The following is a 12157-nucleotide window of genomic DNA, read 5'->3' on the forward strand; positions in this document are numbered from 1 at the left end:
GAAATGTATTTAAAAAGTTTTGTGTTAAATTTCTGTAAATGAGTCTGCCTTGGAAATTCTCTGTCTCCCATTTGTGTGAAAATATCATAGACTTGGCTCCATTCCATTCTGACAGCTGCAAAACAAGTATAACTTTTCATTAACCTGTTAGGAGTAGAATTCTTCTACAAGATAATTATTTGTTCCATGTAATAACCTTCTGCAGAAGCCAAACACACTTGATCAATTTTTATTTCAAAATGTCTACAAAGTTTTAATTCTCCATTATACAGGTAATTTTTCAAAATCTAGACATTATTCAAATGTAAGCCAAAGTCCTTATATAAATAGAATACACTCAAAGATCAAAAATATACATATCTTTCAGCAAACTTTGTTACATAAATAAGAAAAATATATACAGCTGGTGTTTTCAAAGTACAATTATCTTAACACTGCAAACACGTATAGAAGGAACTAAAATAAAAAGAAACACTACAGCAAAGGTTAAAGGAACAACAAATTCATTTTACAACATCACCAATTATAAAGATACATATATCAAATCTTAGGGGAATATATACTTCACACTGGGATCTTAACTTTTACTTCACTTCATCTTTTTAGAATATTCTCTGGATAGGTGAAAATCTATCCATGACACCTATTACAAAAGTTACAACATGTGAAGAATTCAATAGTCTAGGTCTTTGTACTCTGGGATAGACGTAAAAAGAATTCTTTAAAAGTTAAATTTGTATAAGCCTATGTTAAAAATTTCCAAGTAAACTGTTCTATTGGAAATTAAATATTTCAAAGTAGAAAATGTTAGGAAAAAATTCAAACACTCAAAAAATTTTAACACAGTACGCAATAAAGAAAAGTTATGCCAATGTTTCCTTAGATAAAGGCAACTCAACTAGGTTTACGTTTTACCCCAGAAATTCTCCTTCCTTTTCTTAGCTCGTGCCAGAGTTTGAAAAGCCCGGAGACTAGAAGCTGCAGAGCGAGCAGAAATCTCAGACAATCTGTCCTCATCTGCAATGAAAAAATCCCAAGATTATATTCAGTGCCAAAAATATCTATTAAATATTATGTTTTATATAACAGAAAATTAAAAGCATCAAACTGTGTATCAATGTCAAGTTAGTCAGGAAAAAAAGTAATCTACTGAAATGTAAGATATTAACATTCTCGTGATACCTCACAGTAGTTTTCCAGGTGTATCATACATAGAAATCAAACCTTTTAATGTTAAAATTTAACATTAAATTTTTTTCCTTCCTGAAATCCCCTGTCATTAACAGAGCACATGGCCTATGATTTCGGTATTACTTGAAAATAATTCATCATAATACTGTTTTATTCTACTTTAAAAAGCACAGCTATTCTGAGCAAAAAGCTTTTCTAAACTTTTTAAAAACAAAATGCCATACCTTAACATGGTATTTACATCACATTTCTAAAATAATCTCACTAAATGTAGAAATAATGTTTGACTTTAATATGCTACCCGTCATTAGTACTGAAATTCCTCATTCTGAGTAAGCAAATCTTTTATAAGATTATTTATAGACACTATTCTTCCATTAGAAAGAAAACAGGACTGGATTCAAAGTTGCCAGACATTTGCATTTCAAAACATACAACTTGATTTCTAGCTCAATGAATTATAACAAAAAGTCCTAAACCTGCTAAACGGAAAGAAAGTCTTTAATGTATGATACAGAGTATGAAATTTAAATTTACTTCCAATTCAAAATTTATAAGTTCAGTAATTCCATACTTCTTAGGATTCATATTGAATTCAAGTTCCTCCTGCCACTATTATAAGCAAATAAATGTCAGAATAAAAACTACAAAAGGCTGGGCGTGGTGGCTCACGCCTATAATCCCAGCACTTTGGAAGGCCGAGGGGGGCGGATCACAAGGTCAGGAGTTTGAGACCATTCTGGCCAACATGGTGAAACCCCATCTCTACTAAAAATACAAAAATTAGCCGGGTGTGGTAGCGGGTACCTGTAATCTCAGCTACTTGGGAGGCTGAGGCAGGAGAATCGCTTGAACCCGGGAGGCAGAGGTTGCAGTGAGCCGAGATCGCGCCACTGCACTCCAGCCTGGTGACAGAGCAAGACTCCGTCTCAAAAACAAAACAAAACAAAACAAAACAACAAAAAAGAATAATGTCAATTTTCTCTAATCATGTATTTGACCATGGAAAATTGACAAAAATATATAGGCATTTTTTTAAAAGATGGATGTAACACTAGGCCAAATTCCTGAGCCCCCAGCTAGACAAGGTGGAAAAAGAGAAAGAACACTGACCTCAGCTGTGACGTTAGGCACAATCTCTTATTATATGTTTGCCCTAGAACAGTTTTTTACCACTTTACTCCCAGCTTACTCATTTGTAAATGGGGGTAATTTCACTCCCCCTCACAGGGTTTCAAGGATCTAATGAAAAATCTGTGGAAGTACTTCATAAGCTACAAAATGCTAATCAAATGTAAAGCCATTATACTATCATAGACTAGAACTCAAACTTTTATGTTACGTGACTACTGAAATACCTTCATCATTAAAGGCTTCATGCTGAGGTAACTGCAAATTGTTCATCCTTGCTTTTCCCACTTTAAAAAAAAAGGCAGAAGAAATTATCCTTCAAAAGCCACTGAACAGCTTATCTCAATTATATACTAAACTGTTAGTAAAAGGCTGTCACAAATTTTATTAATTATCAAACTTACATGTGAGTAAAGGTTTAAGAAATAAAAAAGATTTTATTAATTTTATATCTTAATAGAAATTGCCATAAAAGGGCCACTCATAATTTATAATGCACTTAGCAAGCATGTAAACAAACTATGGATAACTTCCTAATATTCTTTCCAATGATAATATTGATCTATTCTAACTTTAAAGAAATGTAGTAGGCTTCTGATTAGAGATGGTAAATTAAATACACACATTTACAAGAACAACAAACTCATAGGACAAAGCGAATGGGAGCAAATAAGACAGCAAGAAACTTTTTGGAACATGGAAAGCAAATGGAAGGGCACTGAGTATGTAACTATACCCAAGTAAGTGGAATTTTAAGCTAGCAGAAGAGTGAAACCAAGAAACAACCAACTTGTTCCCCTGATGGCTCTGGGTTTGGGCGTACTGAGTACCACTGAAAGTTGGAGTGAAGGGAAGACTGAACTAGGAAGCTGGCTAAATATCTTTTTACAAAAATAGTTAATATGCCAGGTCCTCCTTTAAATTTGCACAGCTGGGTAGTTCCCTCTTTCCCAAAAGAGACATGGAAGTTTCATCTCTAAAAGTTTACCAAAGCTACTTTGACTGAAGGATACCAGGTTCAACTGTGGGCAGGGGTACTGTATTCAAAACAGAGGCATTATATGTATCATTTACCTCTTCAAAGAGATAAAACATTCCATTCATGAAATAAGAATGGGATGCTGTATAAAAGAAATACGCAATGTTTAAAAAATTCTTAGAAATTAAAAAGAGCAAAAATCTTTTTAAAAAACTAACAGCATGTGAAGAGTCAAAGAGCAGACTCACCTAACCCAGCCCCTCCCTGGCTGTGCCCCACCACGGCTTAACAAAAAGGACATAAACTTTTGGGAGTTTTATAACCCTGCCCAGGTGTGAGAAGCCAGAATACTTCCTACCCTGGGCAACACAGGGCAAGCTCAAATACCACTGCTACTACTGCAGCTGGTGCTCTTTTGCAAGCAGCACCTCCTGATTAGAGGCCAACTGACACAGTCCATTATATCATCTCTAGGTAGAATAACGCTGTGCCTAGAATGGAGAAAACCAGTGCCTGACCTCAGCTATCACCACTGCCTGCAACACTCTAGCTGACCAGTGGTCCTGAATCTGTCTACAAGTTCACTACTATTATAACCAACATGCAAGAAAGCCAGCCCCCTAAGACTATCTACAACCAAGGAATCTCAGGAGTCCCGGATCTTTCCACTGGTGGGAAGTTTCTTTCGGCAGAGACACAATTGCAGCGCTAGGCTCAGCAGGGAGTCTACCCCATCATCCCAACAGTCAGGCAGCCTTAGTGCTCACGAAGGGTCTTGGAGAAGGGGTCTTTTTTCCACCACTGCAGACACAGCTGGAACTTCTCCCACAGGACTCGGTACGGGTGTGCCTATAGACAGCCTTCCTGGAACACTTCAGGGTGACTGCTTCCCCACAGGAGGAGCACTCCCCAGATGCAGGCTTGCACGAGAGGCAGAGTCACAATTTCTATCTACTTGGAATGTCAACATTCCTACAGACAAAAAGAGGTGTCTGTCTGATCTGAATAGCTGGGATACTGGGACATGAGTGAGGCTGGGAGGTGGATAGCTTTCCTGCTGGCCTGGCAGGGGAGCTGAGGTGGCTCTCACCCTTCACCCTGATAAGACCTCATTGCATCTAACTGAGAGCTCCCCCAGCCACCTTCATCAAGGCTGGGACCTGTGCCCACCAGTGGGTATTGCATTCACCCACCTGCCTTAGCCACAGTAAGTTCCTGCCCAGGGATACCTCCGCTAATGGCCTGAAGCCTGAACTATCAATCAGTAAACAAAATACTGGAGAAAAATTAAATAAATAAAAAAGTACACACCACAGGGGAATGAGATAAGCTTCAAGAGACCTCTGCCATTCCAACCCCACAGGAGACAGTGAACTTGCCCAGACACTGAGTACACAGCTACTACAACCAGCATCTGAGGAAGCCATCATACAAAGACTCTCTATAACCAAAGAACTTATAAAGACTCTTCACCCCTAAAAGCACCAAGAACCAAATTAAACTATAACAAATTATAATCATTAAAGTCACATTCTTAAGAGGGGAAAAAATTTTTTTAAAACCACACATAATCAAATCAAAAATAAATTTGAGAACAATTAGAATAGTCTACCCAAAAAAGAAGGAACCAGAAAGTAATTCTAGTAATATGACAAAACAGGATTCTATAATACCCTCAAAAGATCACACTCGCTCTCCAATAATTGATCCAAACCAAGATGATCTTTGAAATACTAGATAACAAATTCAGAAGGCTGATTATTAAGCTACTCAAGGAGCTACCAGAGAAAGGTGAAAACCAACATAAGGAAATTTAAAAAAAAAAAACAGGATATGAATGAAAAATTTCCCAGAGAGATAGATATCATAAAGATCACCACCAAGGCACATAGTCATCAGGTTATCTAAAGTCAAGATGAAGGAAAGAATTGTAACAGTTGTGAGGCAAAAAGCATCAGGTAACTTACAAAAGAAAAACTATCAGACTAACAACAGACTTCCTAGCAGAAACCTTACAAAGCAGAAGGCATTGGGGTCCTATCTTTAGCCTCCTTAAACAGAATACCTATCAGCCAAGAATTCTGTTAGTTTAGCAAGACTAAGTTTCATAAATGAAGGAGAAATAAAGTCTTTTTCAGACAAACAAATGCTGATGAATTTGTCACTACCAGACCAGCACTACAAGAAATGCTAAGTAGGAGTTCTAAATTTTGAAACAAAAGCTTGATATGCAACAAAACAGAACCTCCTGAAAGCTTAAAGCTCACAGGGCCTATAAAACAACACAACAGAAAAAACAAAGTATCTAAGTAACAACTAACACAGTCAATACAACAGTACCTCACATCTCAATATTAACATTGAACGTAAATGGCCTAAATGCTCCACTTAAAAGATACGGAATGGCAGAATGATTAAAAACCACAAACCAAATATCTAACATGCAAAGATTCATATAAACTCAAGGTAAAGGGGTAGGAAAAGATATTCCATGCAAATGGAAACCAAAAGCAAGCAGGAGTCTTATATCAGGCAAAACAGATTTTAAAGCAACAACTATTTAAAAAAAGACAAAGGTCATCATATAATGATAGAAAGGTCAATCCAACAAGAAGATATTACAGTCAGTCCTAAATTTATATGCACCTAACACTGGAGTTCCTACATTCATAAAACAATTACTGCTAGACCTAAGAAATGAAGTAGACAGCAACATAATAATAGCGAGGGACTTCAATACTCCACTGACAGCACTAGACAGATCATTAAGACAGAAAGTCAACAAAGAAACAATGGACTTTAAACAATACTCTAGATCAAATGGACTTAACAGATATTTACAAGACATTCTACCCAACAATTGTAGAATATACATTCTTCTCATCATTTCACATGGAACATTTTCCAAAATAGACCACATGACAGGCCACAAAACAAGTCTCAATAAATTTAAGAAAATCATGCCAATTATCTTCTCAGACCACAGTGGAATAAAACTAGAAATCAACTCCAAAAGGAACCCTCAAAACTATACAAATACATAGAAATTAAATAATCTCTTGAATGATTTTGGGGTTAACAATGAAATCAAGATGGAACTTCAAAAATTCTTTGAAATGAGTAACAGTGACACAAGTTATCAAAACCTCTGGGATACAGCAAAAGCAATGCTGAGAGAAAAGTTTATAGCATTAAATGCCTATCTTAAAAAGTCTGAAAGAGCACAAACTGACAACCTAGTATCACACCTCAAGGAACTAGAGAAATAGGAACACCACGGAATACTAATCCGCCATTAAAAGGAATGAAATAATGTCTTTTGCAGCAACTAAGATGGAGGTGGAGGTCATTATTCTAAATGAAGTAACTCAGGAATGAAAAATCAAATACTGCATGTTCTCACTTATAAGTGGGAGCTAAGCTATGAGGACGCAAATACATACAGATATGATATGATAGACTGTGGGGACTTGGGGTGGGGGAAGGGATAAAAGTCTACATGTTGGGTACAGTGTACACTGCTTGGGTAACAGGTGGATTAAAATCCAGAATTCACCACTATAGAATACATCCATGTAACGAAAACTACCTGTACCCCAAAAGCTATTGAAATAAAAATTTTTAATAACAGAAAAGACAGAAGATAAAAATTAGTAACCCTTTCAAATTTAAAGACACAGATGGAAAACAGGAGAGGTAAGATAAAAAATAAAATCATGTCCAATATCTGAATAGGAGCCCTAGAAAGAGGAAACAGAGAAAGGAGAGAATTTTTTTTTTCGTCCCAAACGTAAGCAATTCTCATGCCTCAGCCTCCCAAGTAGCTGGAATTACAGGCGTGCACTAACACACCCAGCTAATTTTTTTGTAGTAGAGACAGGGTTTCATCATGTGACCCAGGCTGGTCTCAAATTCCTGGCCTCAAGTGATCTGCCCGCCTTGGCCTCCCAAAGTGCTGGGATTACAAACATGAGCCACTGTGCCCGGCCAGGAGAGGAAATTTTTGACGAATAATTCAAGAAAATGTTCCAGAAGTGAGAATTTTCCAGACTGAAAGGTCTATGGAGTACTAGCAAAATGAATAAAAAAAAAAATACTCTCTCAGAGGCACATCATAAAATTTCAGAACATTAGATATGAAGAGAAGATCCCAAAAGCTGCCAGAAAGAAAACACCACATATAGAAGATCTGGAATAAAAGGAGCATCTGACTTCTTAACATTAACGATGGAAGCTAGAAAAGAGCTGAGCAATGCCTACTAACACTAAAGGAAAGTCATTTCTGACCGTGAATTCTACACCCAGGCAACATTTGGCAATGTCTGGAGACATTTTTGGTTGTCACATCCAGAGAAGAGGTGCTACTGGCATCTATCTAGTGGATTCCCTGTATGTGTATGAATAAGAACTTGAGAGACATCTCACACATACATAACAGCAAAAAGTGAACTTAGGTGCAGCACAATTGGTCCCAAGGAGGGATTTTTCCTATTTAAAGAAATCTTATTAATACATTAACCAAAAATACTAAATAACTGATTTATTAACATAAAGTGCATTCTTAGCCTTTGTACCTATCAGTATAACACTTTATTTTAAAAGATAAAAAATTAAAACCAAAATAATTACCATTGTGCTGAAACTCTGGATCTCTAAGAGAGCCCTGAATTCGACGAGAGGGATGCCAGTAGGATGGAACATGGGGTGGAGAAGTCGACTTTCCAGGGGGATTTGTTGGGTATTCTGGAATTTTTGAAACTGGAAGAGTTGCCTCAGCAAATTTGGGGATACTGTCTTCAGAATCTTCCCGCAAGGGCAGAGGATCAACTGTTTTTATACCAGCAGCTGGAGAAGTCAGTAGGGATACAGCACGACTTTCTTTCTAAATGACAAAAAAAAAAAAAAAAAAAAAGATGCCTATGTGTAGATATGTAAATAAATAAGCCAAACATTTAAATGCTAAAAACATAACCAAAATGCAGAAGGAGAAATATGAGAGAATTTATGCAACCTCTATGTGGGGAAGATATGATATAGACAAACAGACTTGGCTATATAAACAAAATATGTAGACATTTTAAAAATTAAAAGAAAAATGCAGAACTTGGAAAAAATATACAACTTTTATGACTGACAATGAATTATCATTGCTACATAAGTATTTCTTTAAAAGCAGTAAGAAAACTATAAATCTAATTAAAAAGTAGAAAAAGGGTATGAATAAGCAATTCATATAATGTACACACAAATCACAAACAGCAAACGTATTCTACCTTACTAATGATCAAATAATTATAAAATGAAAGCACTGAGATATTAATTTTTCACATACCAAATTTCAAAAATTAATTTTTAAAAGAACAATGATACCAGAGCTGGCAAGGATATAGGAAACTGGCAATATCATAGACTGCTATTGGGAGTACAATCTTTCCGAGAGGCTGGCAAAACATAGCAGAAGCCTTAAAATTTAGTGTTCTTTGACTTCTTTGACTACACAATAATACGTGGGGAGTAGTTACAAACACAAAATAATATAAACAAAAATGTAGCTACGGATGGATTTCTTTACAGTATTTCTTCAAAACAGATTAAAAAATAACAATAGAAACCTGAATAAAAATTAGATTTTAACAATAAGCATCTGGTTTTAAAAAACTATGGTGTTACTATAGATTGCACATGTCTCCATAAAAATAAGATTACGAATATTTCATGATGTGAAAATATGTTAACAGTGCTAAAAACAGATTATAAAACCTTTCTACAGTATGATAAACAAATAACCAAATATACTAACACATATATACCTAAATACCTCAAAAATTTAACAGTGGATGTCCCTGAACAGTACATGTGAGATATTTACCTTTTTTAGTTTGGTCAGTATTTGCTGTTTTCCACAATGACTACGTATCACTGTCCTAAAAGTCACTAACAATTTTACTTTTTAAAAGAAGGCAGCTAGCTGCACACAGTGGCTCATGCCTGTAATCCTAGCAATTTGGGAGGCCAAGACGGGAGGATCATTTCAGGCCAGGAGTTCAAGATCAGCCTGGCCAACAGGCTGAAACCCATCTCTAATAAAAATACAAAAATTAGCTGGGTGTGGTGGCACACACGTGTAATCCCGGATACTTGGGTGGCCAAGGCACAAGAATTGCTCGAGCTGGGGAGGCAGAGATTGCAGTGAGCCATGATTGCATCACTGCACTCCAGCCAGGAAACAGAGAGAGACTGTCTCAAAAAATAAAAATAAAAATAGTCCAGGTGCAGTGGCTCATGCCTGTAATCCTAGCACTTTGGGAGGCCGAGATAGGAGGATCACTTTAGGCCAGGAGTTTGACCAGCCTGGTCAACATAGCAAGACCCCATCTCTGTTTATTAAAAAAAAATTTAAATTAAATTAAAAACAAAACAAGGCAAACCAGCAAAATCAAACACAGTTCCAAACTTTCCTGATTTCTTGTAATTGTTGCCTTCACTTATTATCTTTGATTCTATCAATGTAACATTCAAAACATTACTTTCTAAACTTAGATATCATTTTCTGTGGTTGCAGAGCTTATTGCTTCAAAGTGGCCTAGGGCTGTTGGTCTCAACCAATAAACATACTTCAAATCAATATGTAGGATAAAACCACAAATCTTCCACTTGCTTTCCTTTTTAAACAAGTATCACTTAGTACAATACACATAATTCCAAAGAGAAACTGTTCTCTTTCTTTCCTTTTTCTATATATATGAACAAAATTTGTGATCTTTGTAAAATTGGTTTTACAATTGCTGAAAACATCAGAAAGAAACCTGTAAAATAAAAGACATGGGGTTCCCAGGTTTAACATAACTGATTCTGTGATCTGTTTTTGAGCCTAAAGCCTCAAAAGGCCAATAGGCCTCACTGCTCTACTCAGCCCTGTGTACAGCAGTTCTCCACTGAGGAGTCACAGTGACTTGATTTACCCTGTGAATCATATCCTATTTGCTTTATTGCTTCTGATATTCCAGAAGTTTCCCAGTGACATTAGAACAACATCCAAGAGAATAAACCCGCTTGATTATAATGAATTATCTTTTTGATGTGCTGCTGGATTCAGTTTGATAGTATTTTGTTGAGGATTTTTGTGTCTATGTTCATCAGGAACATTGGTCTACAGTTTTCTTTTTTGTTGTTGTTGTGTCCTTGCCAGATTTTGGTATCAGGATGATACTGGTTTCATAGAATGTGTTAAGGAGAAATCCTTTCTCCTTGATTTTAGGGAATAGCTTTAGCACATAAACAGAATTAAAAACAAAAACCATATGATCAACTCAATACATGAAGAAAAAGCATTTGATAAAGTCCAATATCCCTTCATGATAAAAATCCTCAACAAACTAGGCAATGAAGGAACATACCTCTCAAAATAATAAGAGCCATCTATGACAAACCCACAGCCAATATCATACTGAATGGGCAAAAGCTGGAAGCATCCCCACTAAGAACAAGACAAGGATGCCCACTCTCACCAACTCTATTTGACATAGTACTGAAAGTCCTACTCAGAGCAACTGGGCAAGAAAAAGAAACAAATGGCATCTAAATAGAAAAAGAGGAAATCAAATTATCTCTGTTCACTCACAATATCATTCTAAACCTAAAAAAAACCCTAACAATCCCTCCAAAAGACCTGATAAATGACTTTCGTATAAAGTTTCAGGATACAAAAATTAACGTGCAAAAATCAGTAGCATTTCTACACACCAATAATTCAAGCTGAGAACCAAATCAAGGATACAGTCCTGTTACAATGGTCCCCCAAAAATAAAGTACCTAGGAACACAGCTAACCAAGGAAGTGAAAGATCTCCACATGAACTACAAAACACTGCTGAACGAAATTATAGATGACATAAACAAATGGAAAAGCATTCCATGCTCATGGATTGGAAGAATCGATACTGTTAAAATTGCCATACTGTCCAAAGTAACTTACAGATTCAATGCAATTCCTATCAAATTACCAATGTCATTTTTCACAGAATTAGAAAAAGCAGTTCTAAAATTCATATGGAAGCAAAACAAAAAGGGCCCAAAGCAATCCTAAGCAAAAAAAGAAAAAAAAGAAAAGAACAAAGCTGGAGGCATTACATTACTTGATTTCAAACTATACTATAAGGTTACAGTTACCAAAACATCATGGTACTGGTAAACAAACAGACACATAGACTAATGGAACAGAAAAGAGAACTCAGAAATAAAGCCATACACCTACAGCTATCTGATCTTTAACAAAGATGACAAAAAAAATGAACAATGGAAAAAGGACACCCTATTCAATAAATGTTGCTGGGAAAACTGGCTGGCCATATGTAGAAGAATGAAATTGGACCCCTATCTCTCACCATATACAAAAATTAACTCAAGATGGATTAAAGACTTAAATGTAAGACCTCAAAGTACAAAAATCCTAGAAGAAACCCTAGAAAAAACTCTTCTGGACATTGGCTAAGGCAAGGAATTTATGACTAAGTACTCAAAAACAAATGTAACAAAAACAAATTGACAATTGGGACTTAAACTACAGAGCATTTGCACAGCAAAAGAAACTATCAACAGAGTAAACAGACATCTTACAGAATGGGAGAAAATATTTGCAAACTACATATCTGACAAAGGACTAATATCCAGAATCTATAAGGAACTTAACAAGAAAAAAACAACTCCATTAAAAAGTGGGCGAAGGACATGAACAGACACTTCTTAAAAGAAGACAAAGCAGCCAACGAACATGAAAAAATGCTCAACATCACTAATCACCAGAGAGATGTAAATCAAAACCATAATGAGATATCATCTCACACCAGTCAGAATGACT

The 12157-nt window shown here is 36.0% G+C and overlaps 1 protein-coding gene across 6 annotated transcripts in view; it reads right to left on the reverse strand.

Annotated features, from left to right (window-relative positions):
• Nucleotides 1–213: 213 nt before the first annotated feature.
• MDM1 (Mdm1 nuclear protein) overlaps nt 214–12157 on the reverse strand; it is a 37480-nt gene continuing 25536 nt past the window's right edge. For 5 of the 6 annotated variants that reach the window (XM_032170682.2, XM_032170680.2, XM_032170679.2 and 2 more), the window contains 3 exons: nt 7931–8183; nt 2550–2609; nt 214–1017 (listed from right to left, as the gene is read on the reverse strand). In XM_032170682.2, the coding sequence (XP_032026573.1) occupies nt 905–1017; nt 2550–2609; nt 7931–8183 (426 nt within the window). In that variant the 3' untranslated portion in view covers nt 214–904. The remainder of the gene's footprint in view (nt 1018–2549; nt 2610–7930; nt 8184–12157) is intronic. The other variant, XM_032170681.2, reaches the window with a different exon arrangement.

Source organism: Hylobates moloch, unplaced genomic scaffold (assembly GCF_009828535.3).
Source record: "Hylobates moloch isolate HMO894 unplaced genomic scaffold, HMol_V3 SCAFFOLD_12, whole genome shotgun sequence".
In the NCBI taxonomy this organism is placed as follows: Eukaryota; Metazoa; Chordata; class Mammalia; order Primates; family Hylobatidae; genus Hylobates; species Hylobates moloch.